This window comes from Sprattus sprattus (assembly GCF_963457725.1).
Source record: "Sprattus sprattus genome assembly, chromosome: 14".
In the NCBI taxonomy this organism is placed as follows: domain Eukaryota; kingdom Metazoa; phylum Chordata; class Actinopteri; order Clupeiformes; family Clupeidae; genus Sprattus; species Sprattus sprattus.
Genome location: NC_137912.1, coordinates 31,271,579 through 31,290,748, shown reverse-complemented (window position 1 = coordinate 31,290,748; position 19,170 = coordinate 31,271,579). Strand labels below are relative to the sequence as shown.

At 40.9% G+C, this 19,170-nt stretch overlaps 1 protein-coding gene across 1 annotated transcript in view; it reads left to right on the top strand.

Annotated features, from left to right (window-relative positions):
• Positions 1-19,170, top strand: part of nphs1 (NPHS1 adhesion molecule, nephrin) — a gene marked incomplete at both ends in the record, with an annotated part of 198,028 nt that overhangs the window by 36,479 nt on the left and 142,379 nt on the right. The window contains one exon of the mRNA XM_080851765.1: positions 3,252-3,373. Within this exon, the coding sequence (XP_080707891.1) occupies positions 3,252-3,373 (122 nt within the window). The remainder of the gene's footprint in view (positions 1-3,251; positions 3,374-19,170) is intronic.

The following is a 19,170-nucleotide window of genomic DNA, read 5'->3' as shown; positions in this document are numbered from 1 at the left end:
AAATCGATATTTCACCTGCCGTGTCTCGCCTTAAAATAACCATACTGAACTTCAGGGGTTTTCAACAGGGGGTCCGTGGACCCCTGGTGGACTGCAACGGCATTGCAGGGGGTCCGCGACACGAGCCTATGTTGATCAGTTCACCATTGAATTTTTTTGATTTGTATAAATTCTCTCTGATATTTCAACACATTTCCAGATTACTTTTGAATATCGTGGAAAATATCGTGTTATAGGCAGAAAATCTGTGCGGGGGGAGGGGCGTGGCGGCAGTTAGTGATCCACCCTGATAATTTCACATATTTAAGTGTTATAGGTAGAATATTTGTGCAGGGGGAAGGGGGCACGGCGGCGGTTACAAACAGGCGCGCGCGTGCAGGCACATCAGTGGGCCGCAAATCACTTTCTAGTACGAATGGTGGTCCCTGGGACAAAACCAGTTGAAAACCCCTGCTGTACTTCATTATCAAACTCGATGAACACTCATGGATACAGAACCTGGATTGCCTGAATCTGGAAAATGTTTCGGATCCGGTACTTTTTTTTATCGGGTCTACACGGAGCCGTGTCAAGAAAAATCTGCGTCCACATGGAAACTCTGGAGCGGAGCGGAGCGGAGTGGTTGAAATCATAGACGTATAAACATAGACACCCCATTGACGGCTTCAGCCCATTGCTGCAACGTGCCAACGTTGCGTCATATTGGAGAGGTGAAGACTGGCCTGAGTAAACGGTGGAGCTGCGGTTTTTCTGCGTTTTGTCTGGATAAAAAGCACTAAAGCGTTTCCATTTATCAAATTATTTGACTGAGTCTTTTTTTATAATAAAGAGTTTAAATCTTGTTTTTTTCAGTGTGAATAGTTTAATAAACGATAGAAACAAGTTCTTACAGTCAGATAGGCCATTGTAAAGTGTTTTAACTGTAATGTGGGCAAAATAGAACATAGCAAAATAGCTAGACTGTGTAGTAGTTTTCTGTCAGTTGATAGCAACCTGGTTAATTAGCCAAATCCAACTGGCTTCTAGTAGCATTACACTAGCTTAGTCATAGATAAGACATTGGGGTAAATTCATTTTCATTGAAAGTACATACTATCTCTAGAACTTAAATAAGAGACATAAAGGTAATCGAGTAGATGGCCAATAAGTTATCACTTTTTTGAGAGACACCTTTTGAGATTTTTATTATTTTGCATATCACTGCTTCAAGTTCTTAAGACAAATTTCTTATGTGTTTCTGCATTCATTTGTACTTTCCGCTTTGTTGCTGCTGATTGGTAGATCCCTGGAGGTACCTCCTCCTGCTACTGGCTGACTGGCAGGTACACCTGTCAGCTGATTAAAGGTTAAACTCTGTCTAGGCGCGTCTCGGTGTGATTAAGCAATTTTACAGTAGTGGGAAAGGGGCTGGTTAAGGATAGCCCCATGGCATGCCGCAGGTTATCATTCTATCATTCTTAACCTTTCTATCTGACCTCTTCAACTTGAACGAGAATATTTGTATCTTTAACAATTACGTTTCACATTTACAGTCATGATTCTATGACGCATCGTGATGTCCTAAAATAAAAGCACTACACGAACACTGCAAATGGCATAAATAATATAGCCATAGTGGAATAGAATGGACACATCTACATTCTGCAACAGTACCTCAACCAGTAAAGTTAGGTCTGCATTTAATGGTCCGGTGCTCGCCCTCCACTTTGACATGAGTTTGATCAGTCTCAAGTTGCTTTTGAGTTGCCTGTGGAGTCTGTGGATTCTGCACACGTCTCTTTAGTTGCATACCCTTATAAGGAGCTGGTGGAGTGTCTATGTATGCAAATTTAGGTGTACGAGAATGCACGTTCAATTTAAGAATCAGTGCACCATTAAGAACACTTTGGCAGTTTAACAACACATTTCCAGGCATTCATGAATCCTGAGGGGATATTTTCTTAGGTTGGTCTTACTAAGTTCGTAAGAAGGTATTTAAGAAGACACTTAAAAAATGTTTTGATAATGAGGTCCAATGGTCTTTGACTGTCAAGTGTAACGTGAAGTAAGTGGCTGCATGCCATTTTACTCTCTGAATAAATGGAATGTCGCACAATTCAATGGTTATAATAAGTATATAATAATAATAATAATAATAATACTAACTACTTACTAACTGAGAGTGAGGTCATGCGGGGGAAAATCAAACTGAGGCTTTAAAGTATCGACCGAACGATAGCGAGGTTGATACGGCAAAGCTGATTCTTGATATTTCTTTATATTTCCCGGCATGACCGAACGGTCGAGGTTAGTAAGTAGTTATTATTATTATTATTATTAGTAGTATTATATACTTATTATAACCATTGAATTGTGTGACATTCCATTTATTCAGAGAGTAGAATGGCAGGTAGCCACTTATTATAAGGCATTTTGTCAATGAAAAGAAATGATAATTGTTAGTAGTAAACATGTCGTTTTGTTCAGCTCTCAAGTCTTCTGTGTTTCAGGTGTTGCCTATGAACCAATTACTTGCTTACTTAGTTACAATGATCTATAGAAAACGAACAAGATGGCTCAGCTAAATTTGCTTTAATTTACAGTAAAGTAACAACCCAAGTGATTCAAACTATAGTTTCTGGCCTTCATCATCACTTTCAATAACACATTTTCGCTGCTTCTAAATTTCCTCATGGCTGTTGATGTCTATCAATAACGCTAATTTAAGATGAGTCAGAGGGCAATAAGGATCCGTATCAGACTGGCGAGAAGGTCAATACGCAGCTGGCATGACTACCCATTAGCCAATCAGAGCGCTTGTACTGACATAAAAAAGAAATGAAAAGAATAAAAAAACATGGTGTGTGTGTGTGTGTGTGTGTGCGGGTGTATGTGTGTGTGTGTGTGTGTGTGGGGGGGGGGGGGGTAGTTGAAGGATGCATGTCTGAAGAGGTGGGTTTTGAGGGCCCTTTTACTGAAAACGCCCTATCACCCAGGTTCGGCACTTGTATTTGCAGGAATATCAAATGTGGAGTGATTTCTAGTGGTAACGAGTCCAAGTGGGGTTGTACCAGGATATCCCCACTCATAGAATGCCTTTTGTCCAAAAATAAATTAATAAATTACTCGACTGGAACTAATTGTTGTATAATGTTGCTTTAAGGATACATGTCCCCATCCCCCTTGCTTCAGAGTACCTTACTATTCCAATTTAGTTGCCTTTTTTATCTCTGTTTCTCTTCTTTTTTGTATCTATCAAAATCTTCTCATAGTCCCTCCCCAGGCTCCTGTGATAGAAGGCCTGGACGTCACCCCAGTCAAAGCTGGGGATATTCTGAAACTTAGTTGCCTGTCACATGGAGGGAACCCCCTAGCTTCTCTGTACTGGACTAAGGTGAGATGTATGATAATTACAGTAACATTCTAACATGACATCTTCGATCTACTTGTAAGCATTTTCTGTTGTGTGCAATATTCATGGTGACCATGACAACATGCTACAATAACACATGAAATTTGTAAACAATGAAGATCAATGAGCAGGGACGTGCACAGGAATTTTGAAGGGCAGTTGCCCTGCCCTGGAAAAAAGGGGCAACATGTTAATGTTTGTCACCGCCGCTACCATGCCCCCCCGCCCCTGATCGCAAATTTTGCCATATCATTTTAAACTCTCACTAACCGCTGCTACCACGCCCCGTCCCCTGATCGCAAATATATATACAGTGGTGGCCAAAATTATTAGAACACCTTACAGATCTGAGAATATTGACCTTTTTTTTGCCTCCAAAACATTATTTAATTTCATAATGTACAGGTGCATCTCAATAAATTAGAATATCATCAAAAAGTTGATTTATTTCAGTAATTCTATTCAAAAAGTGAAACTCATATATTATATAGATTGTGTACACACAGACTGATCTATTTCAAGTGTTTGTTTCTTTTAATTTTGATTATTATAACTGACAGCTAATGAAAACCCAAACTTCAGTATCTCAGAAAATTAGAATATTGTGAAAAAGTTCACTATTGAAGACTCATGGTGTCACACTCTAATCATCTAATTAACTCAAAACACCGGCAAAGACTTCCTGAGTCTTTAAATGGTCTCTCAGTCTAGTTCAGTAGGCTACACAATCATGGGGAAGACTGCTGACTTGACAGTTGTCCAGAAGACGATCATTGACACCCTGCACAAGGAGGGTAAGACACAAAAGGTCATTGCTAAAGAAGCATGCTGTTCACAGAGTGCTGTATCCAAGCACATTAATGGGAAGTTGAATGGAAGGAAAAAATGTGGTAGAAAAAGGTGCACAAGCAACAGGGATAACCGCAGCCTTGAGAGGATTGTGAAACAAAGCACATTGGACTGCAGCTGGAGTCAGTGCTTCAAGAGCCTACACACACAGACGTATCCAGGACATGGGCTTCAACTGTCACATTCCTGTGTCAAGCCACTCTTGAACCGGAGACGTCAGAGGCGTCTCACCTGGGCTATGGACAAAAAGGACTGCACAGTTGGTCAGTGGTCCAAAGTTCTCTTTTCAGATGAAAGTACATTTTGCATTTAATTTGGAAATCAAGGTCCCAGAGTCTGGAGGAAGAGAGGAGAGGCACAGGATCCAAGTTGCTTGAGGTCCAGTGTAAAGTTTCCACAGTGAATGATGGTTTGGGGTGCCATGTCATCTGCTGGTGTTAGTCCATTGTGTTTTCTCAGGTCCAAGGTCAGCACAGCCGTCTGTTTTAGAGCACTTCATGCTTCCCTCTGCTGACCATCCTATGGAAATGCGGATTTCATTTTCCATCAGGACTTGGCGCCTGCACCCACTTCCAAAGGTCCCAGTACCTGGTTTAAGGACCATGGTATCCCTGTGCTTGATTGGCCAGCAAACTCGCCTGACCTAAAACCCATAGATTCTATAGGGTATTGTGAAAAGGAAGATGCAAGACAATAGACCCAACAACGCAGAAGAGCTGAAGGCCACTATAAGAGCAACATGGTCTTCTATAACACCTCAGTAGTGCCACAGACTGATTGCCTTCATGCGACGCCGCATTGCTTCAGTAATTCATGCAAAGGGAGCCCAGACCAAGTATTGAGTGCTGTACATGTTCATACTTTTCACTAGTCCAACATTTCTGTGTTAAAAATCCTTTTTTCTATTGGTCTTCAGTAATATTCTAATTTTCTGAGATACTGAATTTGGGGTTTTCATTAGCTGTCGGTTATAATCATCATATTTAAAAGAAATAATCACTTAAAATATTTCAGTCTGTGTGTAATGAACCTATTTAAAAAAAATGAGTTTCACTTTTTGAATAGAATTACTGAAATAAATCAACTTTTTGATGATATTCTAATATATTGAGATGCACCTGTAAATGAAACATGCAGATGGTTGTTCTGAGCACAACAAATATCAGATGAAGTGATTCCTACTGTTTTTATCCACTTTTAACTCTAATATTTCGTACACCCACCTTTGGCAGCAATTACAGCAGCACATCTCTGTCATAGAGTCAATATATTTCTTGAGAACTTCAACACTAATGTTATCCGATGCCTTCTGCAACTCAAGCCAAAGGCTTTCCTTTGGATGTGCAATAGATCTGTCCAGTTTATTTTCCAACTCGCCCCAAATTTGCTTGATGGGTTTGAGGTTCGGACTTTGAGGGGGCCGGTCCATAATTTTCAATGTTCCAGAAGATTCCTTCTGTCACAGGTCGTACTGGCAATAGTTACAAGAATGTTTAGGGTCATTGTCCTCTTGGAAAATAAATCCAGGCCCATTAACAACAATCCCAGAAGGTACTCCAGGCCTCACCAGAATGTTATGGTATACTTTCTTATCCATGATGCCATCAATTTCGCAAGTCATCTGTTCCTGAGGATTAAATGGCACCCCCCACCATAATACTACCCCCTCCTTGTCTAACTGTTGGCCAGAGACACTAATTTTTATATCTCTCCCCCTCACTTTGTTAAACATACACTCTTCGCTTGTTGCCAAACTATTCAAACCTGGACTCATCAGTCCACAACACTTTATACCAATCTTTCTTTGTCCATTTTTTGTGTTCTTTTGCAAATTTCAGGCGTTTAGCTCTATTTTTCTCTTTCAGTAATGTTTCTGTGCTGCTATTCTGCCAAAAAGTTATTTTACTCACAGCTTCCGACGCACAGTTCTTGGGAACACTATTGAACCATTAGTCATTGTGGTGTTGATTCTCATGAAGTCTTTCTTCAGTCCTTAAGACTGAGAATTCTGAGATGCTTCACTTCACACAGTTTATTTTTTCAGCCTCTCCCCTTTCGGTTCTGGTGGCATGGCGGTCTAAAGTGTATTTTACAGTGCTTGGACTGCATGTCAAGTCCTTGGCTATGCGGCGGTAACTACAGCCAACATCAAAAAGGGCCTTTATTCAAACCCGTTGCTCACTCATTAGCTCATTCTTCACCTTAGCCATATTTAAAGAGCAACATTTGCTTCAAGACTGCCTCTAGAGGCTTTGAATCTATACCAATTGGTGGTGTGGCCTCAGTGACAAAACCCTTGTGTTACCAATCATTTAATGCGGAAGATAGGCCTTGTACATTCAAAAGAATCACCGAGCTGTGTCCTAAGACTCGTGCATCACCATCAACCACGACCACACCTGACAATGATTAAACAAGTAAGTTGGCTTCTTCTGTGAAGGAACATGATTGTGTGACATTGACAGTGAAATAGGCCTAGTTTGTTTTTGTACGGAAATTGACCTAAATCTACTTATGAAAGCTCTATTCTATGGTTTATAGAGCATTAGGATGACTTTGTAGGTATTTCATTAGTTTTAAGGGTATTTCAAAGGCCAATTCAACAAAAACAACTGAAACCTCTTAAATATGCCTAGTGTTCTAAAAATTTTGGCCACCACTGTATTTCCTTCGGAGGGGCAACTTCAGTCGAGGAGGGCAAACGGGCAACCTTAGCCCACTCCTGTGCACGTCTCTGTCAATGAGTATGTAGCACTCCCTACTGTACAGCTGACTACGCCACCCCTTGAGCTAACCGCTATAAGATAGTGTCAGAGCTAGGGGAACTCTGCCCCAATAAGTGTACAGACACAGGTAATTAGAAAAGTAAAAAATTACATTCTTTATTTAGTATTCTGAAGGAGTTTGTACTGGTCAATAAATACATAAGGCAGGGATCTTAACTGCCACTGGGAGGGAGCACTAACAGGAGCCACGGTCTCTAGCCCACACGTGAACGGGTGCACATACCCCCTTTGGTTAACATGGGTTTGTAAACATTCTCCAGAACCAGCAGCTTGCACATTATGAAGCTGTGTAGGTCTGTGGCAGTATAAGTTAAAGCAGCACAACGGATCAATAGCTATTCGCTAAAGGCAGTGTTGGGAGTAACGCGTTACAAAAGTAACGAATTACTGTAATGCATTGCTTTTTGCGGTAACGCGGTAATGTAAGGCATTACAGAAACCAGGCATGAAAACGGGTAAGGGGTGAAAAAGGTGAGGAGGATATTACCCCTCTGGGGGGGTCCGGGGGCGTGCCCCCCCTGTAAGTAAAATTTAAATATTCCATATTTTAAAGCGTCAATCTGATGCAGTTTGAGATGCTTTTTTTCCAACCTGGGGAGAGCTGGAGAAACTTAGCTTCAGCCATGAGTCAAAAAATATTTTGGCCTCCTTACTTAGTATTATGCAAGCCATTTCATGCCAGCCTGTCACTGGGTCTATCATTTACAGTATATGAGGCACAATGTGGTAAGGGCACCACAAACGGCTTAATGCATAGCCCCCACGAGAGATGCCGTAACTGAACTTGTCTACTCTTCCATCATGATTGACAGCCAATACAATGTTGTGTAATTCAGATTTCAATACATTTTATTGGCGAGGCCCTTCGCGTTAATATTTCCATGCACTCGCATCCGCTTATTCAACATAATAAATCAGCGGCGAAAAAAACAATACAATCATATATTCTTTAGAAGTACTAAATGATGCAAAATGTAAGGATCTCTTTTCATTTATGGAATTCTTGTCAAGAAAATATGATTCTATTGTTTTTTTCGCCGCTGATTATGTTGAATAACTGGATATATATATATTTAAATATATGTTAAGCTCCTATTAAAGTATCTATCTATCTACTTCCAGTGGCACTTGCTCTTGACTGCTTTGCCTCATAGCTTGGCGACTTGGCCTTTTTGAGCAGAGCATCACTGAAGCCTTCCATGTGACAAGAGTCCCCTTTGCAGCCATGCTCACCTTTCTTGTCACCAAAGTGCTTATCATGTCAGTGCTCAGGGTTGCACTGTATTGGGTCTTGTTTATGGTAACGAGACTGAAAATGGTCATCTGACGTCATGATTTGTTTTATACCTGCAAGGCTTGTAGGTTGACTGGCTGAAATAGTAGGAATTATTTGCTACGTTAACAGTCTGTAGTCAAACACCTTTGCAATGGTCACTTTGCCCCAACAGAGCGATTCAAAGTTAGAACAGGGAGTCTCCGTGGCGTTTGAGTTAATGTAGCTAAATTATCTTACTCCATCAGTTATTCACACCGTAGCCGTCTCGTAACCAGGCTAATCACATCATTGCTAACTTTTTCATACTTGTATCTGAAGGTTATGCCCTTGAAATGAATCATCCCGTTAAGTTACCGAACACATGTTTTAACGTTTTATATGCTAACATTACGGTCACACACAAAAAATGCGTCCAGCAGGGATTCCAAAATTGTCCGGGATTTTGCCTCGTCGGATATTATTGTTTCTCTGGGTCTTTCACAAATGAGTTATTACGTCTTTACACGTTTTGGAAAGGGTATCACTTACGTTCCACCTTCTTTCGCGAGCTCTGTCATTGGTCAAACTTTCCCAGTGTTGACAGATATAATTCATTATCCTCCAAATACGATCATTTTGAGCCTTTGATATGATACGCAATTTACAATCTGGCAACACTGAGCACCTTGCCGCCGCCAGCACTAGTTCAGTACAAATGTACATGTCATCTGAATATGAAAAATATGTCCAACCCCCCCCCCCCCACAAAAACAAAACTCATCGAATCTACACGATTCACGTAGGTCACCTATTTTGTTTTCAAAACGGCGAATTTCGCTGAAAGGTGAGTGATTCTCATGCCTGAGAAACAAAATTGGTAATATTTACCTCGGTACAAATGTCAGTAACGCGCGTTACAATGCATTTTTAACCTGGAATGAAGTGTTTTATTTTCCTTCATCCAAATTCGCCAAAATCACCGCGAGATCAGCAGAGGTGAAACGTCGGCGCAAAATGTTTCACTTCCTTTTCCTTTAGGCTAATCGATGCCGCTTTCAACGGTGGAATCGCCAGCTTTCCGAAAAATTGGCAGCAAGATGTGGCCACTAGCAGCAATGATGACAAGGTAAGGCTAAAACGTTCAGATATGGTATCCTTGCAGATATGATACCCACACTACCATTGCGTCAACATGTTTTTTTCTTACTGGGCTAAGGTAACATTCCTTCTGAAGCCATGTCACAATTAAATTAGATGTGGTTTGGAGCCACAAATGCATTGGTTCTAACAGACATGAATGAAAATGTACTTTTCCATTCTCAGAATATAGCTTAAAAAATGAATCACAAACGATTAAATATGTGGCCATCCATCAACATGATCAGACAAGTTCAGAGAATTAACGTTAGCCTAATTTAGCACCAAGGTTCTCCCTCCTAGGCTAGGCTATGTGATGTTACTTCACCCGCCACTGTGGCTGTATCGTTTGACTAAAGACTCTAATCAAAGCAAACAAATGCATTGACAGTCTCTAGTTCCGCTACATATCTAACTGAACACAGGGATTTAGTTTCATATCAAAAATACGCCTAAAAGCCCACCTCTTCACTGAATAACCCGCTAGCTTGTTAGCTGAAAATACTTGGTAACGTTACTAACTTAGCTCTTTTACCATACAGTGTACATGTAAGATAAAGCGTCTTTCTGTTAAAGTGCACTTTACCTACAAATCATTAAACACTAGTTTAGCCCAGAGCCATAGAATCTTTCTATCTTTCTAGAATCCTTCTATGTATCTGGTTTAACCTACATAGTTCTAGATCAGAACAGATACATAACGTCATTGTGAACCACGTCAATGTATTAAGATGAAACGTAGTCTACAAGAAGTATGTTTAATACAATAAACCATAAGATGAACTTGAATTTGAAGGTTAATATTGAAAATGTGTGATGCACTGCCTGTTTCTAGATTTTTATTTTATTTTTTAGATCTAGCCTAGGGCCTATACATGTATGCGTTTTATAAATTTGAAATATAATGTGGAGCATTTTTGTAAGGGCGTGCTGAACATGAACATTGAAACATTGGGGTGCACTAGCCTGTGCTACCTGTCCCATAGAAAAAAATATTTTGACACACATAAATGTTCTCAAGGGGCAGGTAGCCTAATGCACCCAAATATTTCAATCTTCATGTTCAGCACAGCCATACCTTACAAAAATAGTTGGTTTCATTTGGGTTGTACATTGTAAGGCCCCTTAGCTAATATGAAGTGTTTATATCTTAGACTCTTGAATTTGAAATCTGGCTATTTTCTTATATTTTCAGCATGTACTTCAAAGCCGAAAAACCTTCACAAAGGACTTGGATGCCCAGGTGCTATACTGCCTCCCCACCATAGGTGTACAGCCCATACACTAATCCAGTTGCAAACAATTTTTTATTTTTTATGACGCATAAACTATGCTTAATGCTGTCAAGTTGGAAATAATAAAGGCATAGAAATGCTAATTTTGTATCCTGTCATATTTTTAGACATTACAATACAGTCCAATTATTGTTAATATGAATAGGCCTAAAGTTACAGTATTTCTATCACAATTTGCCAGACTTTGACCTTTTGTCTGTTCTTGCGATGATTGTTCTTTGTATTGTGCCATGAGCCATCACTGTGGCTATTATGTTCTACTGTTTACCATAAACAGATACCACATCACCTTCCACTGGATGTGTGATTCACTAATTGAGCGTCTTGAGCTTCATTACAGTAAGATTGCCAAATCCATACTTCCAGTGATTTTGGTGCGAGTAACTTACAAGTAATACAATAGTAGTGTAATGCCTTACATTTTAAAAACAGTAATATTGTAATGTAACGAATTACTTTAAAATGACAGTAACAAGTAATAAATAATGCATTCCAGTTTTGAAGTAACTTGCCCAACACTGGCCAAAGGTATGCTAGCAGCTAAAACTAACGAAATCTCTTGAAATGTGCTGACTTTGACATGACAAACTAGTTACTCAACGACTGTCCTTACACAGTCAAACATCAAGCAAGTGCAACACAAAACAAAGCAAGACGGCAAATAAGCTACTTACTAGATCGGCAGAAAGTAAACAAGTCAGGTCGGCGGGCTGCGGCAGGCAAAACTACAGAACTCAGTTATATGCCTATGGACCCTGTTATGGCAATGGCACGGAGGCGATTCTCCATATTAAAAGTCATTGTAGCACCCCAATTTTTTTTTAAGCTGTTATTTTAAGGTTAAACTGCTTATCCTAACCCTAATCCTGAAGTATAATTGTTGCATAATGGGGCTTTAAGTCACACTGCTGATCAGAACGACGCTAGGGATGACGATTCACGGCCCCAACTGCGATGGCTCCCTCCCACACTTGAAAAGAGCCACAGCACCCACAACACTGCCTTTCTGAACTGGGACGGGGTTGTGGCAGTTCAAGACCTTGCTATTTGTTAACGCTCTTGCAACAAGCAAGTGTTGCAAGGCATCCGCAAAGAAGTGTGCTTAGTGCACCTGGCAGCATGGAAGAGTTACCTGGCTAAGGACCCCAGGTGTCCGTACATATGCCCGTCTAAATCACTGCCGACTCCCAGAGACATCACCAGAGCAGAGTGTGAGAAAGGGAAGATAAACCTCAAAACAGACAGAGTGCCCTCCACTTACTAGTTCCACATGCTACAAGTATATACTGTATGTCAGTGGTGTGAATTTTAAACATGCAAGCACCCTGTAAACTGCACATACGTATACACCGATGGCACTACCGTCATAACATGCACATACACAACGCTTAAACTGGTTATTTAAAAGAACTACAACAATTTTTCTGGCATTGGTTTAACAACTGAAAACATCTGTTGCTCTTCAACATCAAGAAGTGGGCTAGGAGATTATTCTGTTTTGCATTTGTGCATGACTTGGGCAGCACTGGGTGCAAAGCTCTATTATTCAAGTTCAAGTTCAAGTTTATTTATATAGCACATTTCATATGATATACATAGACACAATGTGCTTTGTGCAGAGAAGAAATTCAATTATCTAAAATAAACAAACAAACAAACACACTTAGCAATATATGTATATATATACAGGAAAAAATTAAGAGACCACTTCAAAATTATCAGTTTCTCTGGTTTTACTATTTATTGGTATGTGTTAAAGTAAAATGTACATTTTAGTTTTATTCTATAACCTACTGGCAACATTCCTACCAAATTTCAAATAAAAATATTGTCATTTAGATAATTTATTTGCAGAAAAATGACAATTGGTCAAAATAGCAAAAAAGATGCAGTGTCTTCAGATCTCGAATAATGCAAAGAAAACAAGCTCATATTCATTTTTAAACTACACAATACTAATGCTTTAAAGGCACCCAGTGCAACTTTATGTAAACATTCAATGAAAAATAAACATTCAATTTCTAGTCTTTTTTGCACGTAGTAAGTTTCAATAACTCCATACCATTACATATCGACATTCAAGGAGCAAAGATGAGACGTCGTTGTGTGGTGAGAACTGATAGAAAATCGTAAACAACAACAATCGCCGGTGGGGAGAAGCCATTTTTCCATTGACTGGAACCTGCTTTGTTTATTGTAGGTTACCAAAAAATAAAGAAAATGGCGGCGATTGTTGTTGTTATCGATTTTCTATCAGTTCTCACCACACAACGACGTCTCATCTTTGCTGCTTGAATGTCGGTATGTAATGGTATGGAGTTATTGAAACTTACTACGTGTAAAAAAGACTAGAAATTGAATGTTTATTTTTAAGCCTCGAAAGTTGCACTGGGTGCCTTTAACTTAGAAAGAGTTCAAATCAATATTTGGTGGAATAACCTTGATTTAAAATCACAACTTTCATGTGTCTTGGCATGCTCTCCACCAGTCTTTCACATTGCCGTTGGGTGACTTTATGCTACTCCTGGCGCAAGAATTCAAACAGCTCGGCTTCTTTTCATGGCTTGTGACCATCCATTTTCCTCTTGATCACATTTCAGAGTTTTTTTTATGGGATTCAGGTCTCGAAATTGGGCTGGCCTGACAGGGTCCTGATCTGGTGATACTCCATCCACACCTTTACTGGCCTGGCTTTGTGGCATGGAGCATTGCCCTGCTGGAAAAAACACTTCTCAGAGTTGGGGAACATTGTCAGAGCAAAAGGAAGCAAGTTTTTCTTCCGGGACAACGTTGTACTTTGCCTGGCTGAGGTTTGTAAAAGACCATAAGGATTGAACCAAAGCGGACTGGAGGGTCTCCTAGTTCGTCTTCTCTGGTGAGTCCAATTTCACAGTAGATGCAAGACTCTGTGGCTTGTAGGCCTCTCCAGGTCTCCGTCTAACCATCAGACGACCATGTGTTGGGCAAAGCTGAAAATTGGACAGGTGGGCGTGGCTGGTGCAGGTCCGGGCTCTGACGTGACACCTCCATTATGGACATGGCCATGTGACGTTTATGAATTTTAGTTTTCTGCCCCCCCTCTCTGATGATGACGGCATCCCTTTTTCCTGGTGCCTGCCTGGATATGTCATCTCTGCTGTAGAATGACACAACAGCTGAGGTCATCTCAGATGATAGAGCTGATTTTCTCCTCTTCTTTTCTTGACCCGGAAAGTTCAACTTTACTGACAGTCTCTGGATGACAGCAGACTTCCTCCTTGGACTTGATGGTAGTGCTTTGATGACTTTCTTTACAGCTTTTCCCAAAGACTGCCTGGATTTAAAGGCAGGTGACCGCTGTGTTGGACTGGGCAGAGAATGTTTAAGATGTAGACGCCTGCGTCGTTGTTGCTCCCGTTCCCTCCGTGCCTCTACTTTTGTTTGTGTCACTTTCTTCTTCAATCTCTCAAGCCTCTTCCTCTCTCGTTCATGCTGTTTAAAGCGCTCATCATTCCTCTTCCTCTCACGATAGGCCTTCTGCCTCTCAGCAGTTGTCTAAGCCATTTCCTGCAATTTAAATGAAAATATAGTCATTATAACTACATTTGGGGTAATGAACAAGTATTTCAATTTAGATAGAATAGAATAGAAAAGCCTTTATTGTCATTGTATTCACATACAACGAAATTTGGAGTGCTTCTCCTGTTGGTGCGACGAGGGACAACATATAACACAACAACAACATATAGTCCATGGGTCAGACCAGATGTCGGTACCACTCAAGGGGACAAAGGTTACTTATCATTTTTGAAAACATCCATGTCTGTTGATGATATTTTAGTATGATAACTCTAATTTAGCTGTGACTCAGGAAGGGTTATCAGCTGTTGAAGTTAACGCCCCCCTTGGAAAAAATGCATTTTAGACGCTAGTACATATCTTGGTTTAGACTCAAGTTCAGGATATTTGTCAGTGCTTAAAAACATTGTGTTTGGTATCATTAAAGGGGACACTCTAAGCTTTCATTCAATCCCTTGTATGATTATGTATGACAAGTACAGTGGTCACTGGAGCTCTTCAAACATTTAATCACACACATTTTTCCACAATTTCCGCCTAAATCATATTGTTTCTTTTAGTCTTGTGACATCAAGGAACAATGGAGACAATAATCACTAGCACTAGAATATTCACATGACTCCAAGGATTCAGGAAATGTACAATATACCCATACTGCTTCATTCTGAGGGGTGATTTTCCAGCCTTATAGTCCATGGGCCCACACCTGAAATTTCACATATCGGTACCATTTGGGTGGGCAAAGTCTAGTTGCTATTTTTTTGTTGTTATACATCTCAAGAATATGTTTTGATGTGATTACCCTTTCAGAGTGGCAGCTTATTAGTGTTTTTTTTACCTCTTTAACAGAGAGACCCCTATCGGGCTAACCTGGAAAGATGAATCATGTATAACTGTACTTTTATACTATTATCTCGTCTCCATTGAAATAAACCCACCAATAAATACTTGTAATGGCCTCTTATGTACTGGAACAGTTCACATTATCAATTTTATAAGGACATATAGTCTACTTTTGCGATATTTGCAGTTTCAAATAATAATATTTAGTGGTTCTTTCTTCAAATACAATATTAGGTTACATTTGACTAAATAATCAATGTATATAATCAACCCACAATAATTATGATGAACAACACATGTTACAGTTGTGGCATGTAAAAAAGTTTTGTTTTATTTTTCTTATTAGCAGTACTTCAAAACACACATTACATGTACATCTGTTTAATTAGTTGTCTGAAAGTGCATATGTCTGGATGATGCTACACCATGCTCACTTAACACTTCCAACCCCAAGGGCTTTTTTTGACTCTGTTAGGTAGTTTGACATGCCTGATATTTTTGTATATTTGATCTAACTAAAACCCATGAGGCAAAAGTGGCATTTATGATTATATTCTAGAACAACTCAGCAATAATACAATGAGAGTAAAAGGAATGTAGTAAAACAAAGTTTTGTATTAAAATGAAATATAAAGACACTAAAATGAAATCTAGTTTTAGAGGTGCTCAGACTTTGTACAAAAACACATTGTAAATATTTTGGAAGTTTTCTTTTTTACTCTGAACCTTGTAAACAAAGGTGTTTGCTCCAAAAAGGTGAGTTTAGCATTCAAAAAGTGTGTGTGGTTTCTATACTTATTATAAGTAATATAGAAAGTGACACTTTTCTTCACTTAGACCACTATGCATATTGATGAGAGAGGTGTGAACATTCTGGGACACCTTGGTCAAAAGACAATGGCCAGCACGTAATGGCCCTGGAATGTCTTTGTGGCCCTCTACCCCCTTCAGGTTCTCTTGACACATCATGAACCAATGGTGACCACTGAATTACCATCCCCTTATCATATGAATAGTTGTAATTTGCTAATGGGAGGGACAAAACCTCACTCAGATGCTGAAATGTGCAAAGGATAAGTTATACTCTCCTTACAAAGTGATTATTTAAACTTTAGTTTCAAACTGTATATATTTAAAAAGTAAAGGGTTCAAGGTTGCTGTGGGTGTTAGTTTTATGTTTGTAGGACAAAAACTCGCGGAGATTTTTAATTCTATTAATAAAAATACCACCAAGTGCCCCACGGGGCCCCTTCGTGTTGGAAGGGTTAACATCAATTGGCATGTTCTATGACATTCTAATACTGAATGCTTGAATATTAGTGCTAATTAACAACTGTATATCGGGAATATTAGGTCCAAACCCTCAATCTAGTATTCAGTCACCCTCACCATCATCTGAGTCAGTTAACTCGACAATGGGTTCTTCTTCACTGGGTTGATTAGAGCAGGTTTGCAGTTTGCACATATCTGTGCACTTCAGGCCATTGGTGAGACATGTGCACTCTGGCAGTTTGCATGACCTCGTGCACTTGCAGGTGAGCAACTGCAACACTGCATCGGGTGCTGGTGAGCCACTCATCCACTCAATCGCCAGCTTCCCTTCATCATCTGTGGTCCACCCACTCTCCTTAAGATCTGGGACGGAGGGTTAAGTCTTCAAAGACCTCCGCCATATTGCAGCCTGATAGTTGGCACGCATTGCATGCATGAAGAGGCAATCCTCACACGGTGGGAGTTGACTGGACTCTACTTCGCCACGTCTAGCACAGAAGAGTTGGTGACGAAAAAAGCTCATCAGACACATGCCAAGAACGTCCAAGCTCACTGAAGGCCTCTTAGTAGGCCTTGTCAGACTTCAGTAGCTTCAAGCACCCATCTTCCCACGGCCTGCAAAGGCACTGACGGTGTCACAACCAGTGAAGGCATGCATGCCAAGCAGGGCATCAGAGACCCCACTTCCTAGCGATGGGCCTAGCTTTGTTATGTCCAAGAACCTGGTCCTATTTTGGGTTCCACATTTCGGAAAGATAGGACATGGAATGTTCTTGTTGAATCCTAAGCATAGGACCAACACATCTGTGTCCTCAGCAGTAATGACAACTGCTTTGTAGCCAGACTCTGCTGCATGGAGAGCATGTAACAGCATGCGAGTGTCAGCTTCTTCCTGGGAAGATTTGAGCTCTGTTACCTCTTCTAATTTGTCTTTGTTTAGTTTGAAGCAGATTTCATCACATGTGACATACAACGTCTTGTTCTGGAGTTTTTCCCTGTGTTTGGGTCCTTTCCATTCATCGACCAAGAATTTGATAAGACTTGCTTTGTTGGAGGAATTGCAGAGCAGTTTCCTCCATTGTTGGATGTTATGACCGGGTGCTATGTTTTTTAACTGAATGCCTCTCTCTGTAACTCTGTGGGCTCTTTCCAAGTCTTTTATGGATGTCTCCTTGTACACATCAAATACAACATCAATTCGTTGGCTCTTGGCTCCTTCATGGAGGACCTTGAATAAGGCTGATTCTGCCAGCTGTGCAAAAGTCTTGTCATCCCCTTTCATCTGCTGCACCAAGCTCATCCCGTCGATGATGGTTGCTGATGGTTCTGGGATAACATCTGCAGGGGCAACGCTTTTCTCCAGCTCTCTCGCTAGAGCAGCTTTATTGGTCTTGCGCAGAGATCCATCGCCATTGGCGAGGGCCCATGGCAGAGGGCCCAGGGGATGAGCCAAGACATCACTCATGCGAAGCTGTCGACTCTCAGCCACTAGGATCATGTGGCCAAACAAGTTCCTATCAGCCTAAACTGCTTGCTTGGCTTGTCCTAGGTTGCGTGGCTTTTTTCCAATATCTGAGAACGTTTTCAGCTTCTTTTTTGTCATTTTGTCATGGAACTTTGTTGTTGCTGGATTTGCTTCTAGTCGTTCTTGTTTGAAAGCTTGATATGCTTCTTCTCCTATCCTGTGAGCGCCAAGGAGATCTGCTACTACATCTGGTGGTGCAACCGTTGCAGCTGACAAGCTGACAACATCTGAGTGGTCTTGACTTAGCGGATTCAACCAACAGATATCCATGAGCTCAACAAGGGACTGGACATCAGCCTCATCTCTTCTGATCCTAGGCAACTGTAGATCTGGGTGATTAAGATGTGAATCACTTTGACCCACCATGCCCCTCAGCTTTCTCAGGTAGGCACTCCGGTACTCTGATGTCATGTAATACTTGGTGACAACTGCAGATTTGAGGCTGAAGCCCTTTGTTCCTCCAGGTGTTTGTGTGTCCTTATTGACAGTCTCCTCAATCGTCTTGTCCACGGGAATTCTCCCAAAGGGATTCCTGCTACCAATCTGGACCGAGAAACCCCTTTGCAGGAAATGTGCATGTACTTTAGGTTGATCGATAGCTAGTCTTGTCATTGTTGCATAGTAGTAGGGCAGGAAACGGGCATAGTTCAGCTTGTCATATGCAAAGCACCAAGGAATCATCTGTCGGATGGATGCAAGATGTAGCATCCAGTCCCCTTCTCTAGAAGCGCGAAGTAGTCCCAGCATGATCTCTGTCATGTCCAGGTAGGATATCCAGAACGCTGAAAGACCTTGCCCACCTCTGAGAGATTCCAGGTAGGCTTGAAACAGCTCCATTATGCGGTTGCACGATGCATTCTCCATGAGGTCTGAAAGTGACGCCTGAGACACATCTTCGTGGAATCTGCCAATGCTCTCAAGTGCTGCTTCCAGGTGGTGAACCTCTCGGGGATGCTTGGCTTCTAGCCATGGACGGAAGGCTTTCCAGGCAAGCCTCATCATTGCTTCATAGACAAGCTTGTGGAGTCTGACTGCACGGTTGTACTTCCGTCCTTCCATCACACCTGTTACCGACCCTTCAGCAATCACACCTGACTCCACACAGAGATCCCTCAGACCTGCATCCTGGAATCGATTTCCAAGAATTGAGAGCAAATTGCAGATTGTGTGAAATACCCCCATCCTGATTATGATGTTTTTAAACTTCTCGTGCTTCCACACTATCTCTGCAGCCTTGGCGTAAAGTGCTTGGTCGAACA